At 37.7% G+C, this 16517-nt stretch overlaps 1 protein-coding gene across 1 annotated transcript in view; it reads left to right on the plus strand.

Annotated features, from left to right (window-relative positions):
- The window catches only part of WDFY3 (WD repeat and FYVE domain containing 3), a 157532-nt gene that overhangs the window by 125263 nt on the left and 15752 nt on the right, over window positions 1–16517 (plus strand). Inside the window, exons 40-54 of the mRNA XM_009327491.1 lie at window positions 1033–1190; window positions 2619–2696; window positions 3723–3950; window positions 4792–4845; window positions 7158–7326; window positions 7543–7706; window positions 8483–8631; window positions 8904–9024; window positions 9403–9488; window positions 9850–9930; window positions 10475–10529; window positions 10882–11001; window positions 11832–11949; window positions 13687–13793; window positions 14590–14743. Coding sequence (XP_009325766.1) covers window positions 1033–1190; window positions 2619–2696; window positions 3723–3950; window positions 4792–4845; window positions 7158–7326; window positions 7543–7706; window positions 8483–8631; window positions 8904–9024; window positions 9403–9488; window positions 9850–9930; window positions 10475–10529; window positions 10882–11001; window positions 11832–11949; window positions 13687–13793; window positions 14590–14743 — 1842 coding nt within the window. The remainder of the gene's footprint in view (window positions 1–1032; window positions 1191–2618; window positions 2697–3722; window positions 3951–4791; window positions 4846–7157; window positions 7327–7542; window positions 7707–8482; window positions 8632–8903; window positions 9025–9402; window positions 9489–9849; window positions 9931–10474; window positions 10530–10881; window positions 11002–11831; window positions 11950–13686; window positions 13794–14589; window positions 14744–16517) is intronic.

Consider the following 16517-nt stretch of genomic DNA (forward strand, 5'->3'; position numbering starts at 1 on the left):
TATCTCACCGATAGTCAGTATATATGCAGAAATGTTTTGAGTAGAGTGAAGGTTCTTTGGAGAAATTATTGCTATAAGAAAGTAGTAGTGGTTTTAAAAGAAGAAAAAGAAAGCTCAGAGGTGGAGTGAATTAAAGACACACTAAGGAGCATGTACTTTCTAAATCAAAGGTAACTGATACACAGTACGATCCATTAGCTGAATATCAGGAGAACGTTAAACTGTTGAGAGAGTTGAACTAAGCTGTGATGTTTTTAACTTCAGTTTTAAAGTAAGCACACCAGTCTTGCGGAGGTGACTATCAACTGGGATGGTTGTATGTGCACAAAAAGGTGCAGTAGGCCCACCTAGCTTCTCCGCTCAATACAGCGTACTTTTGCTGCCAGATTGGTTAGCGGGGTCATGTTGTAGCTCCTTTTTGGGTAGAGATACGGTGCTCAGCTGCGTTTTTTTTGCTAGTATCTACTGTTTATAACATAAATTATATAAATTCTGTTATCTTTGTAACTGTTTTGAGAAAAAAATATTTCTCCAGGTGCTGTCTTCCTTCTTTGGAACGCCCACTTGGAATGCCCACTTGTTCTTTAAGGGATGTAAATCAGCAAAATTAAAGTTGGTGGGGGTAGAGGGAGGCTAGGTGATGATTTTGTTCACACATAGCTGGTTTTCAGCTCTTCAGATGAGGACAGAATTCATAGCTTATGGACCCCGATTTTGATAATCGTTAAAAGGAGTAACAAATCTGTTTGTCATGCTTTATTTCAAAATGCAAGCAATTCCTAGATTTCACCTGGGGATCTTTCCTCATACAAGTCACAAATGTTTGACATGAATGTGAGTTCTACTAGGCACTCTTAAAACAAACAAATAACGACAAAAAACCCCAAATGAACAAAAAAACCACACAAAAAAAACCCCTAATCCCCAAAATACCCACCTTTTTAAAGCAGCAGAAAGGGTTATTCTGTTTAAAAAACAACTATAATGGGGGGAGGAATAAAAAATGTTCCCAACACTTTCTCTGTTTTTCAGCTCATGAGAAGAAATGCATCAGTAGAGGGGAGGCTTTGGTTCCAACCACACAGTCCAAACTTTCACGAGTTAGCAGTGGGTTCGGCCTCTCTAAACTAACTGGTTCCAGAAGAAACCGCAAGGAGAGTGGGCTCAATAAACACAACCTCTCTACACAGGTAATTTCTGTCAATTAATAACATGAATCTAAAATCCAGCAATGGATGTTCAGGGTTCGTGGTACGCATCCCGATGTAAGGAACCCTGTGGAGTGTGAAGTGGTATCTGGTGCTTGGTTTTCCCTTTTTTGAATATTGAGACTGGGCATCTTGCTTCTGCATGTCCTAATCTAGTAGGTGTGTCTGCATATCTGTAACATTAAGCCAAGAGTTAAACTCTTCGTTGTTGGTGAGACTGCTCAGCTGCTTCTGTTATTGCTTTGCTAGTCTGGGTTTAAATTCAGTTTGCAATACTGCTCTAAAATGGAAGCTGAGAAATAGACGCTTGTCCTTTTTTCCATCCTGCCCCCAAGATTATGTGGTTTAGGAAAATCCTTATATGAATGTGTATGTATCATGACTAAACCAATGCTGCTTTGCACTGTTTTTATTGTACTACAGAGAAGAGATCAGCAAAGTAATATGTGATGGTAGAACTGGACATGTGCTTTACAAATCTGCTTGCTTCAAAAAAAAAAAAAAAAAAAAAGTTAGACCAGAGTAGCACAGCAGTGGTGCTCTCAGTAGGACAGTACCTGGTGGGGCATTGCGAGGAGTTAGTATAAAGTATTTGAGGCATTGAAAACAAAGGAAAGAGAGGGGTTTGAAAGTTTTGGAGGATTGAGTTCTTATTGTATTTAGCACTTGAAACAGTGGGAAGATGTCAGAGGGGGCAGGTGTATTCCTGCCACAAGGAAATGTATAACTCCTTTTGACTTAGTCAGGAGTTATTTGTGTCCTGTGAAGAAAAATACGTTGCCAGTTCTCTTACTGATCTGAAAATTATTCAGTGGCTTTGATAAAATAAGGAATTCTCAGTGCTCTCAGTCCTTTTCCTGGTAAGCAGACATACACATTAAAATTAAAATGAAAAGGAAGAAATTCACAGACTGAGCTGACAGGAACCGTTGCTGGCTGTATCAGTAGAGGGAGCAATAAGTGAAAACAGGTATATTGCAATACAGAGTGAGGAATGCTGGGTGTCTTGAGGATTTCCAACAAACTAGGCAGCATCCACAAACTATTACTTAAAAGGAAATAAAGAAAAGTAGTAATATTTGTCACTGCTAATCTTTAGCTGTTTGGGAATGTTCTGTCATGTGTTTGGAATATTTTCCAAATGTTTACCAGTTTCTTTTAAAGGATATTCCTATACATGAATTTACTGCCTTTGTAAAAAAACAAAAGAAGAAAACACCAGACAAAACAAAACCTTAAATACTGTTGCATGCAGTAGTTTGAAATTCATCATTTAAGTCTTTTTTTCTTTTTTTTTTTAAGAAACTATCCTTTGTGAGCAAGTTTAGAAAGGTGATGTATTCATAGGCTTTTCATTCAGACAAAACCTGCTTTTATAAAATGTCATCTGTCGTCTTACCTTTGTATTAGGAAATTTCCCAGTGGATGTTTACTCACATTGCAGTGGTTCGGGACCTGGTTGATATGCAGTATAAGGAATATCAGGAGGTATGGTTCAGAGGATTAATTAGCTGACACTGATATTTTGACCTGTTAGGTTATACCAATCCTGTTTCTCAGTATGGAGGTTGTAAAATACTAGGTTGTCATTGGTGAAATGCTTGAATGTTTAGATACAGTTGTTCTTTCAAAGGTATTTTTAAATGCAATCAAATAAACTCATTTTGATCTGGTTGTAGATGAAAACTCTTGTAGCAATAGTACATAAGTTAAATCTTAATTATTTTCAAGAAGCTTAAGTAGTCTTTCCTTAGAAGTGTTAAAAAAAAAAAAAAGAAAAAAGAGAGATTGGAAATATGCTAGAATATGCTGTCTTTCTGAAACATTGTACAAAAACTTGAGAGGAGATGCGGAGAAGCATTGACAAAAAACACTACCTACATAGATAGTAACACAAAATTTTATGGTACCTTTCCCAAATGATGCAGTGATAGAAAGTGGCTATTCTGTGCCTTCCAGAATGAAATCATTGCACCCTGCTGTTTCTTCCAAACATCCCCAAAGACCTTTGGTTCAAACTAGTTGCTGAGCTGCGTGCTATATCTCTTAAGAAATCAGCTTCCGAGACAAACAAGTCATTGAAAGCGATTAGTTAAAAAAAACCAACCACCAAACTTTGCTTCATTTAACTTCTCTCTCCAGTGTAAATACTAAGCAGGGAAGGCCTCCAAAGCAATTTTTGTTTTCATTCTTAAAATCCTTTTCAAAGTCAGTGGATTAGTGTTACATTTCTTTCATATTTGCCATTTAGAAATACATTCAATTAACGATACAAATCAAAAGCAGAGCTTTTACCTTCTTTTTTTTTCCTTTTCTTGTTGAGAAGAATCTAATATGAACCCTGCTTTTATGTTAACTGACACCAGAAATCTCATTAAGGCGTACTAGAAAATGCTGCTAGAATTATGCATTATTACACGTTTTTCTGTAATGCAGTGAAAATGTCTCTGCTCACATCAGAGACAGGCTTAAAAGCATCACTCCTGATGCATATACAAATGTCTTTGTATTCAGCGTCAGCAGAATGCATTAAAATACGTGACAGAAGAGTGGTCTCAAATTGAATACGAGTTACTACGAGAGCGAGGTTTGTGGGGTCCTCCCATTGGCTCTCATCTTGACAAGTGGATGTTGGAGATGACTGAGGGTCCCTGCAGAATGAGGAAGAAGATGGTGCGAAATGACATGTTTTATATTCAGTATCCATACATGCCTGAAGCTGAGCAAGAAACAAACTTGCTGGTAAGTATTCAAGATTTTGCGATGAGTGATTTTATGCCCTGTTGTAAAACCCATATTTTTTTATAAGTTTTTCTTAAGAAACGTGTTTTTCTCTGTTGGTATTACCCAGTATTCTGTCTGTATGTCATAAATGGTTGGTAAGGTCCAGTTGTTCCTCATAGTATATTTAGGGAAGGGACTGAATCACTTGGCTCAAAACTAAGTGAACTCGAAGATTAGCAATTGCAACGTAAGATGAGGTGTGCTTGCATCAGGTAGGTGATCATGCCAATGAACAGCAGAGGCATCTTCACAAGTCTCTAGAGGCTGAGAAGTACCATCACTATGGGAGGTTTCAGTCTGAGTTCTCAGCCTTATGCTAGATGATAAGGTAAACAGTGATCTGAAAAAAAAAAAAAAAAAAGAAAAAAACAAACCAGCTACAGGCCTTGGTTTTGGGTGCCTTTGTGAAATGTACTTTCATCCGTCTGCGAATATGAATGTGGGCTGTGTAGCAGAAATGCGTGTGGCCTTTGAAAGCTTGGCAGTTAGTTCCTCTTAATTTTGGAACACTGTTTTTAAGAAATGGAACAGTCTTTATTGTGTCTTTTTAGGCATGTGTGTATGCATGCAGGATTTTTTTTCCTCAAATTAAGCATGAGTGTCAAAGTACTTAAAACAAGCAAACAAAAAATAGCATTCAACGAGTTTTAATCCATTAGGTATATTTGGCTGCTTGCAATCTGACACACAGCAGCTGTAGTGACAGTCTAATTCACACGAAGTGGAGAACATGCCATCATACATTCTTCTCAAAAGTGTTCTTTCTCTGATGCTTACATAATTGATGCCCTGTTTTCAGTCTGACTTCTCAAGTAGACTTCCTGAGACATCTGATGATACCATTCCTCAAAAGGTAAAGAAACAAGTACACTGACTGAAAGAATGTAAAATAAATACAACTTTTTTTTCCTCCTGCATGTTAGGCAATCTTAACAAGGCTTCTACGTTTGGCTTTCAACTTGCTGTTTCAGTAAATATTTCCAGGCCTAAAGGTTTTTTCAGTAATCGCATTAGAAGATGTTACTGTGCTCTCCTCAGCCTTCACCTAATAAAACTTTCCGTAGATCTTACCTTCTTTGCTGCACACTAACAGGCTGTGTTGGGCTGTGCTATCACTGTTCTCACTGAGTGAAGTGTTGTGGCTTTGGAATCTGAACTAATGGTCGGTGGAACATGTTTAGTAATGGGCAACACAATCACTTGGAAGCACTTACTGGGAAAGTGTTTCTTTCTTTCTAAGAATCTGGTGAGCAGTTTTTCTCCTTTTTGGCCGTAATGGGCTGTAACAGGCCTACTTTTGTTAGAGCCCAGATTAATTTTGTCTTAGTTGACTGTTCTCCTCATTTTTACTGTTAATGAAATATACACATTTGTTCAAAAAACATGAATCCTGCCTTGAAAATAACAGACTTATTTGGAAGTGGCTGCTCTGCGAACGTTTCAGTATTATGCTTCTTCTCTGTTAACTACATTCGCAGTCTTGCCCATCACTAAGTACAATGTGTAATGTGCGTTCACTCATTTTGAATTACATTCAACAATAAACTAATACATACAAATGAAAGTAATTCTGTTATACAGAATATCTAATATAAATTGCTACTGTTTTCCTTTCTTCATGTTAGCAGTGCTAGTTAGGATTTCTCTTTGTAGGTTATACATAAGCTGTTTCCACAGAGGTTTTAAGCATCATTTAAGTGGCATTTTTGTAGTGATAAGGAGTGAAGACTTACCTGAACATAAGTGAGCAAATTAGATCACAGTGCCTTAAATTTTTTATTTTGGGGGCAGCCAATTTGACCTGAAATAATAAATCTCCATGTTGTTGATCTTAATCTCTTCATCATCTCGAGCATCCACTTGTAATAAAGCTAGTTTGATTTTATGGGTCATTTAGTTTCCCACTATACTATCACACAGATGAATAAAATAAAATAAATAAAAAAAACAAATCACATTTTATGTATTTTCAGTTGTTACTGCAAAAGTGGACAAGGGAAAATCTTGACTGAAATGGCAGTGATATTCTACAATTCTACATAATGTAAAGTATTGAACTGGATTTATAATAATATTTTGTGATTATTCCAACCTAATTTTGAAATTCATGGGAAATAATCCTACAAAACAAAAAAAATATTTGTGATGGAGAACTGAACACATTCACAAAGCTTTGTAAAGTTTGAGGGTGGGGTTAAACAGTAAGAGAGAAGAAAACTAAACAGTCAGAGAAGAAAATTTTCAACAGCAGTATAAAACCAAGGGGTTTCATCCACCCATGTGCATCAGTGTGTTTTAATTTCGGAAAGGCTCTTGGCTTTTTAATACCTCTTTTATCTTCGCCTGTATCTCCTGTGATCATTCTGACATATTTGCCCTCATTTAGTTCTTTCTTCTATTTCGAATGTTACCTCCATGATCAAGTGAGGAACATAAGAATTAGCCTGTGGTGGGGGATGGGATGGACAAAAAAAAAAAAAAAAAAAAAAAAAAACAACCAAAAAAACCCTACCATAATAAAATGTTTCATAATCCATGGTTGTCACCCAAAGGCACAAACAGTGCTCTAAGTATTACTTTGGTTAAATGGATACTCTTGTGCCCGTCTCCTGCCCACAAACCATCAGAATCTTTACTAAAAAAGAAACAACTGAATTAATTAAGAATTTCTGAGCCTTAAAGCTGGTCCCTGGCTGCTTTTAGTTCATATCAACTTCCACATATCTGTATCTTTCCTTGAGGCAATTTTTTATTCAAACTATTGCCTAGCAGAGAAGTCAGCTGGCTGACAAATAAGCTGCATATGTTGTAGGGAGTTACGAAAGATGATGAAATGGCCATCTGATCTATCAGTCTTAAGCACAAGTATTCCAGCCTTTTGTGACAGTTCATAACATACTGGCCACACTTCTTATTTCCCATGTTGTAGGTTTATCTGCAGGCATTTCTGCAACCCCATTATTACCTGAGTGGCTGAATAGCTCCCTTGCAAATTAGCTGACAGGTTAGATCTACTGAAGAGTCTCTGTATGTGTTGGTGTATGACTGAGCACGCACAAAACACTTGATAGGCATGCACTGTGCTGCACACAGTATTCCTAAAACACGGTCACTGAAGTCAGTGAGGAGTTGACTGACCAAGCAATTTCTTCAATTATTTCTAAGAAACCTGCTCGTTACCGAAGAGCTATAAGTTATGACAGTAAGGAGTACTACATGCGCCTGGCTTCTGGAAACCCTGCAGTCTTTCAGGATGCTATAGAAGACAATACAGTGGGTGAAACAACACAGCAGGAGCCAGAACACGGGGAGGACACCATTGCAAGAGTCAAAGGTTAGATCATTTGTTCTGTCCTGAACTGTTTTCTTTAAATTTATCTGCCTTTATATCTTCCCATGCACTTGCATTAAGGTAAGCATAACGATCCTGTAGGACTCTTGTTTTTCTCTCTTAGCATTGGATCAGTAACTTCAAAGTTCAATAGGTTTTGTGAAGTGAATTTTTTTTTATGTGTCAAATTTTTATTTATCTATCTCTGTCCTTCTCCAGGCCTGGTGAAGCCTCCCCTGAAACGATCTCGCTCTGCTCCTGACGGAGGAGATGATGAGAACCAGGATCAATCGCAGGATCAAATTGTTGAGGGGAGTTCGATTGATGAAGAGGAGAAGACTGACAATACAACTTTGCTTCGACTTCTCGAAGAAGGAGAGAAGGTACTGTGTACTTCAAACACACTAAGAACTTACTGTATTTCTGCATTACATGTCACAAGCATGAATAAATGTCCTAAATACCTTCCTTGATCTGCAGCTGAGTTTGCTTAATATTTCGTCAGCTTCTTCCTTGAAACCAAATGTGTGCTCTGGTTCAAAGAGATCCTGAGCTGAAAACCCTGTACTGGAAACATTCTTTTTCCTTCCTTCTGCCTGCTAGGGAAAAAAGAACCTGTCCTGAAACAAAAGCTGTGAGCTATGCCATGCTTGGATTATTATCCTCTTGGCTTAATGAATCCAGACAGAAAATATACGTTGAAAATACAAATACTGAACTTGGCACACTATCTATAATTAATTGTTCCTTTCATTAGAATGAAAAACCTTGATAACTAGTATTTTATCCCCAAGAACAGTGTTGAACGACCGTGCTGCGTATTTGGTATTTCAGACTTTGTCCATCTGAAGTATACCAGTAAATACATTTGTGATCATAGCTGAGTGGGCTACAGGTTCTAAAATATGCTTAAGGAGCATGATGCAAGTGGGTAAGTTGGTAAATATATAAATCTATCATACAGTGGAGGCTTTATTTAACTCCCTTCCCAATTGCTAATCGCAGGCGTTGGGTATATCTCTGATTAAGGGGGAAAATAGCAGAATTTTTGCTGTATCTACAAGTGATAAAGCAGTGTCTGGGGCTTGTTCTAACAAAGCAATGGTCTGAGCCTGAGCTCATTAACCTGCTTTTGCTAAGTGTCTGCTTTTCATTACAGATTCAGCATATGTACCGCTGTGCTCGGGTTCAGGGCCTTGACACCAGCGAAGGGCTGCTTCTCTTTGGGAAAGAGCACTTCTATGTCATTGATGGATTTACCATGACAGCCACGAGAGAAATACGGGATATTGAGACACTGCCTCCAAAGTGAGTAGATTAATAGAGAGTTTCCTCAATCTTTAATAGCTGAACAAGAAGTATTTAATGAGATTTTTGAGGAGTCGCCTCCAAAAGGATGTCAGATTCAGCAAGACCTCAGGAGCAGTTTCCTCTGTGCTCACAAATTGCTCAATGTAGTATGGTATATTGTGAAAATCAGCTGTTTCTATAGCTGGACTCTCATATGAATTAAGAGAATAATTCTTTTAATTTATCTTCTTTTTAGTTATTTCTCTCTTGCCTTTTATGCTCATTTACAGGATGCATGAGCCAATCATACCTAGGGGAGCAAGGCAAGGTCCGAGTCAACTCAAAAGAACATGCAGCATTTTTGCATATGAAGATATCAAGGAAGTACATAAAAGGAGATACCTTTTGCAGGTAACTTGGACACTATATTGTGATTGAGGAGCCAACTTTGGAATTTTTTGACTATGTTGTCATTTTAAAAAATGTAAATAAATACATAATTGATCAGTATTTGGAAAGTGAAGCTATTCACAGTGTTGAAATTGAAGTGCTTAAGTTGGGCATCCTTGTTTGAACATTTGGCTTACCATGGTTTAGTTTATTGGGTGTATTAGTGAATTTTAGTGTTCCGAAAATAAAACATCTGGCCACACTAAGCAAAGTCTGCTTCACCATAATTTGGTGTCAGATGTAGTACATACAGTATGACTAAACTGGTCTGTGCCTCACCTTCAGAGGTGACGAGCAAATGTGTTAGTGTTGACATGGGTTTGTCCTCTTTGTTTTCAGCCAATTGCAATTGAAGTTTTCTCAGGAGACGGACGGAACTATCTTCTAGCTTTCCAAAAAGGGGTTAGAAACAAAGTTTATCAAAGGTATTGTAAAATAAGTTAGAACATTTAATCTGAATATTTGCAAATATTTGTGTTGAGCCATATTTGAGCCTACAGTGACCTAACAACCAGAAGCAGATTACAAGAGTGATGGGTCTTAGGCAGTGGATAACCTGATAGCAACTTACTGCTGCATGAAGAACCACTAGGAAGCGCTAATGCCTGCATGCGAAACTTGGGGTATGCGTTCAGTGAGAAAAGGGGCCATTCCAATTTTGTTGAAGATGTTACATAGCTGCTCAAAATGAAGTCTGTAACTGTACTAAATGCACTCTGTTTCTAAGGAGAAGACATACTGAGGACAGAAACACTAATCTTAATCTCCTTCTAACTGCTGATGCAGGTTTTTGGCTGTGGTACCATCTCTAACTGACAGTTCGGAGTCAGTGTCTGGGCAGAGACCAAACACCAGCGTAGAGCAAGGGTAGGTGATTCTGTTCCTCGCAAGCTCTGTAGCTCATCAGTTTCAAATAAATGATGCTTGCATTAAGGTCAGGATTCACTGGAGAGTACTGCAACCTCAATTTAAAATTGGACATTACCAAAATAAATAGTGATGTTGTGGTCCAGTTATTGTAAATGTACTAATATTGTTGGCAGCATTGGTATATCTTCTTACTAATTAATACATGCTATCAGGTTTAACGTAACTGGTATACAGATACATTCTGAAAGGAATTGGAGTGCCAAAGGCATTAGATTTGTCCAAGTTGTTAAAGATATTTTCCTCATCGGCAGCCTGTTAGAAACATTTGTACTTGCACTGAATTGCATAATTAATGTGCATAATTTTAACAGTCTGTGTTTAGAAATAAAAAAAGGCACTGCTAAAGCAAAAAGGAACAAAGCCTTGTTTTTCTAAGTGTTAAAATTTACAAGTTTTAATCTTAAAGCTTTGGATTGTCTTGTGAAGATGTAACCCAAATCTTACTGCTAAGTCAGAAAATGCGCTTCCTTCTTCCCATTAGGTCTGGCTTGCTTAGCACTTTAGTGGGAGAAAAATCTGTTACTCAAAGATGGGAAGTAAGTATGAAAATTTTGGGGGTTTTTTGGTATTAAATTCCACATTTTGTAGTGATATGTAATTAACCATTGCACGTAAGTTGCATCCCCTTATTGGAACACGTGGAATATACTACTATAGAAAGTGTATCTCAGTGTTTGTAATATTTCATGATACCATCATCAAATAGGAAGTGGTTCTATTGTTGAAAATGCAAGAGGAGGGACTGTAGTAAAAGTAGAGTAGGCATCGTAATATTGAAGTAAATTTTGTATGTTTGGGGATAGCTGAACACTTTGACAGTCTGGCAGCGTAGACATTTGATTGTTGTAAAGTGAACACTTTACAGTGCTGTTATCTGTCTTCCTTAAGAGAGGAGAAATCAGTAACTTCCAGTACCTGATGCACTTAAACACTCTGGCGGGCAGATCCTATAATGATCTCATGCAGTACCCTGTCTTTCCCTGGATCCTCGCAGACTATGATTCAGAGGTAAATAAAATATCTTGTCAGCCTTGTCAGTAATCTTTTATATGTTGGAGGTTTTGCAAATATTACAGCTGGCTCTTACTGCCTTGGTAAAACCGAGGCTTATCTTTATTGCCAGTTGTTTGATTTCATCTATTTTGTAATGTTCCTCCCACTTATCAGTGGGTAAGGTATTAGAGATTCTTGGATGTCTCATGTGGGCAGGTCCTCGCCTGTGCTGATTCTATGGATGTTATTGAACTGTGCACAGGTGAGGGCCAGGATACATAGCTTTTTCTAAGGCAGTTGCCTCTCTGTGCTGCAGCAGTTCCTGTAAGCCTTTGCATTGGCTTTCTACTGAATATCCTGAAGGACGTTATGCCCACAGAGAAAGCACGCTTGTCCAGAAGACTCTGGTAGGGGCTACTACAAAATCTGGCCCCACGGTGAAGAATTTGCTTTTGAAAAAGATTGAACATCCTATTAATGCTTTTTTGTGGGCAGCCGTTGCTACCAGCCAGACAATAACGTAAAATATTGTTACGGTGCGTGTTGACTATTCAAGAACAGAATTAGGGGGAATTGGGGAACAGCATGAGGGGAGCAGGGCAGAAATTATCTGGAGCCCAGATGTGACTTAAAATAAAAAACACTGACTCTTTAGATCAGACTGAAGGACTGTTTTAAGCATATCCAACATTGCACCTGCTGTGTGTGTAGAAAACAAAGATGACAGCCTTAGGAGGTATGTGGTGTTAAATATGGTAATTGGCAGTATTGAAAGGGTTTGTTTGGTTTTTGGTTTTGTTTGTGGGGTTTTTTTAATAAACTTGGTGTCTGTTTTATTTTTAAAGGAACTGGATCTTACGAATCCCAAGACATTCAGAAACCTGGCCAAGCCCATGGGAGCTCAAACAGAAGACAGGTTAGCCCAGTACAAGAAGCGATACAAAGATTGGGAAGATCCCAATGGTAAGTAATGATACATCCTGCAGGAAGAGCAGAGGGACATGTGCCTGTCACATGACGGGAGGGAGTCATGGATTTTTTTATTATGGGTCAAGAGGTCTGGATGTGGATATGCAGAACTCTACCGTGGTTTTTAGTGACTCTCCAACAAATACTAAATTAGAGCAAAGGGCATTGGTTTTCTTGCTGTGTTGTTTGTTTGAAATCTGAATGACAGCTTTTGTTTACATGTAAAAATTAAGACAAAACAGTTGCACGTTCAGAACAGTTTAACATTATCTAAAGGCTAGAATGGGCAGGCACGTGAAGCACACAACCAGCTATCTCTACTAATACAGTTTGAGTGCTGCTGCAAGAAAATAAGTTGTACAAAGGAATGGGAATACTTCTACCTTAGCAGTACTCTAGCTTTTTATTTCTTATCTTAATGCATGGTTTTTTTGCTAAGGAAACAGCATTTTCTTAGCTAAAAAAAAAAAAAACTCAGAATGAGATGCAATTAAGTTATGTATTCCTGATTTTAGAGCTTCCTTGTATATTGAAAATAAAACTTGTGTATTTGGCAAGGCAGCTATTGCATGATACATTTCTTGTGTGCTTTTATTGAAGACACAAGTCTGTTTAACTACTGCGGTGCTGTTCTGTATCAAACAACAGCAGGTGGCAAAGACGTTCATTTCTAGAAATGAATCAGTATGTTCTAAGTGCATTTATGCAGACTTTCTGCCAAGAAATTAAGAAAGTAAAAGAGCAAAGGGCATTGGTTTTCTTGCTGTGTTGTGTGTGTGAAATCTGAATGACAGCTTTTGTTTACATGTAAAAATTAAGACAAAACAGTTGCACGTTCAGAACAGTTTAACATTATCTAAAGGCACGTGAAGCACACAACCAGCTATCTCTACTAATACAGTTTGAGTGCTGCTGCAAGAAAATAAGTTGTACAAGGGAATGGGAATACTTCTACCTTAGCAGTACTCTAGCTTTTTATTTCTTATCTTAATGCATGGTTTTTTTGCTAAGGAAACAGCATTTTCTTAGCTAAAAAAAAAAAAAACTCAGAATGAGATGCAATTAAGTTATGTATTCCTGATTTTAGAGCTTCCTTGTATATTGAAAATAAAACTTGTGTATTTGGCAAGGCAGCTATTGCATGATACATTTCTTGTGTGCTTTTATTGAAGACACAAGTCTGTTTAACTACTGCGGTGCTGTTCTGTATCAAACAACAGCAGGTGGCAAAGACGTTCATTTCTAGAAATGAATCAGTATGTTCTAAGTGCATTTATGCAGACTTTCTGCCAAGAAATTAAGAAAGTAAAAGCTGTACAGAATCTGTAGCCAACAATTCTGAGATGTATTTCTGCCCAAGCCTTTAGTTCCACAGTAACCAATAAGACTAAAAGTAAAAAAAATAAAATGTTTCTTCAGCAGAAATCACCACAGCTGCACTGCAACATTTCGTTAAAATAAAAAATGACTAACCATTCAGTATTGCTCTGCAGAAGCCCATTGAATTAGGGCTTACTGGACTGCAGCCAAAACTCAAGTGGTGGCCATGACAAAACATAAAGCTTTCAGATTCTTGAGAATGAAAATGACAAATTCCAATTTTAAAAGTGTCCAAGGTCACAAAGTAATTAAAATGACACACTAATTGATTTTTTTTTTTTTCAGTTAGTACTGATTCTGTCACCTAACTGCTTTATTTGTTCTACGTTTATGATTTTTAATCTTCTGCAGGGGAAACTCCAGCTTATCACTATGGGACCCACTATTCGTCAGCCATGATAGTGGCTTCCTATCTTGTCCGGATGGAGCCTTTTACTCAGATTTTCTTACGGTTACAGGTAAAAATTACATCACCTCACTTTGTGTTTCTTTCCTGCTGTACATTTGAGATCTAAGTGAAAAATACGATCAATCGTCTTTGATTTCATCAAATATGGTAGAAGAAATATTTTTAGCAGAGTTGTTGTTGCCTGGGAGGTTTTTGATGTTTCCTTTGTAAAAGATGTAGTGGAATTCTTGTTTTTTTTTCTTGTAGTTTGAACATTTTTCTAAATGTATGCAGAACAAAATATCAGCAGACAAAAACCAAAGCAAGTTTTATTGTGAAAAATACTTTGCTCATCATGCTCTATTTGTCTGCTGTTGAAAGAATCATATGCCACTTGTTTAGTTCTGTGCTGGAAGTGTTGGAAGATTGTTATTTTAAACCAATACGTCTATCCAAAGAGCCATTTTAGTACTGAGTGTTAAAATAAACTAACATTTGCAGAGCCTGGAATTGTTTGTCAGTTTGATGGGTAATGGGGTTTGTAACATTACATGTCAAATATTTTCCTAGACAGAAGTCATCAGGCAAAAAGATTTGTGTTTCTCTGGAAGAGACTAAACTTCGAAATAGGCCTAGGTGACTCTGACCTTAAAATTCTGTATATCTGTATCTCAGTGCTTTATGTTTACTATTATTGTGTACCAAAAAGTAATGCAGCTGTTTAAATCCGTTGTGTTACAGGAAGAAACATGCTACATTCTATAGTGTCTTTATTAGGCAGAGGATGTTCTGATTTGCCTTCTTGGCAAAATCTGCTGTGCTGAGAGGTATTCTGACGCTGACATGCTTCTTGCTCTGTCCCGCAGGGCGGTCACTTTGACCTGGCTGACCGAATGTTTCACAGCGTACGGGAGGCTTGGTATTCAGCATCGAAGCACAACATGGCAGACGTGAAGGAGCTCATCCCAGAGTTCTTCTACCTTCCCGAGTTCCTGCTCAATTCCAACAATTTTGACCTAGGTAGGCAGAAGGAGCTTGATAGCATTGCTATGGGTGTGAGAGCAGTGCCAGACAGTCCAAGAGCAGTGCCAGACAGTCTGACATGAGAAAAGTGTCTCGTAATTTGGGCAGAAAAAGATCTGTTTAACTGCATGAGAAAATGATAGATGACTTGCATGTTCTGACATGAAAGCATAAGCAGGACTACTTCTGGTATTTCCTGATACTACGTGTTTATTCAGTATTATATTTGAAAGTCTGAATGATTCAGAACTCATCGTTTCATCGGGAAGAGTGTAGCAGGAATTCTTACTTCCTCTGTAATAAATCTGAGGTATTTTTTATTTTTTCAGATTTATCAGATTTCAGATATTTTCTCAAGCAGTGAGTGTTCATTTTTAGCAGTTAATGCAAAGTTTGTTCTGAGAATTACTGAACAAGACACTGAAATACCCAAAAAGGATTTTTGTTTGGAGTGGTGTGTGTTAGTTGGGGTTTTTTGTTTGTTTTTTACCAGTTCAAAATGCACAGATAATCATGTTTTACTTGGAGTTTCTCTGGTTTGCATTCTTCTCCATGTAACTTGCTACTCCATTATAGTGTTCACCATCTTTTTTGCATATTTTTTTAAGCTTTGCAAAATCTGTTTAACAGTCTTCACTTTTAGAACTTACTCTTAAAGTATTCCTAAAGGTTTTGTTGAAATGTTGCAGTTAGCTTTTGTGAGAGTGATTATTCAATGGGAGTCAAATTTCACACCTGTTGGCCATAGGAGATGCGTGTTCCTTAGTATGTGTGTCACTCTTAACAGTGGCATTAAGCTCTTATTTTCTGAGCTCTGTGCTGTGAATCTAATAGTAATAATAAAGATTAATCAAGTCGTAGGTTTTAACAGCCTGAAATCCTTTATTCAGAATGTAATGTAAGAGATTGGAAGCACAACCTTACAAAAACAAAAGCAAAACCAAAAGAAGGGCATGGCCATTACTGGAAAAACGTTGAAGTCTTGTCCACTTAGCTCCGTATCTTGATAATTTTGGACTGCAAGCATGAGAGTCCTAGAAATTCTTCACTGAGCATTTGGAATAACAGTAGAAAAGGTTTTGTTATGAACAACTTTCAAATACTGTGTAATACTTTTGATTGTGTTAATTCGTAGCAATCCCACTCCCCTTTCCCCCAGATAAAGAGAGGCGTATTCAAAGTCTGGTGATGCAAGCAATGTTTCTGTTGGAGCAATGTACTTAGTACTTGTGTACCCCTGTAAACTTGGAAATTTGTTGGTGTTCCTCTGAGCTAACAGGAAGTGTGGAATTGTCTCTCAGCAACAAGTGACAAAACAAGAATATAGCCGGGAAGTCTTAACAAATACATTTTTAGTAATCGCAACATGCCACCATTTAACGTTCAGAGTGGGAAGGGGGCTGTCTGGGACCTAGATGTGGCCAGATCATGCCCAGGGGAATCACCAATGTCCTTGGGTGTGAAGCTTGCGGGGGATACTGGTTAGCTCTTCACTGTTAGGAAATGAATGTTTAGCCTCTACTCCTGTGATGTGTAGCTATTCTCATGGGTAAAACAATAATTCTATTCCTTGATACAGAATGTTTGTATTGTGAAGAAAATAAATCCTAGGGTGAAATACTGTTCCACCAAGGCTTCTCAGTACAGTTTGCCGTTACACTGTCTCATACTGAGATTTATTTTCTTCAAAATACACTCAATTGACATGCCATTGCTATATACATACTAAACAGATGCCAAATACAGGAGATTGTCCTCGCTTAAATTGGGG

The sequence above is a fragment of the Pygoscelis adeliae genome, unplaced genomic scaffold (genome assembly GCF_000699105.1).
Source record: "Pygoscelis adeliae isolate BGI_AS28 unplaced genomic scaffold, ASM69910v1 Scaffold157, whole genome shotgun sequence".
NCBI classification, from domain to species: domain Eukaryota; kingdom Metazoa; phylum Chordata; class Aves; order Sphenisciformes; family Spheniscidae; genus Pygoscelis; species Pygoscelis adeliae.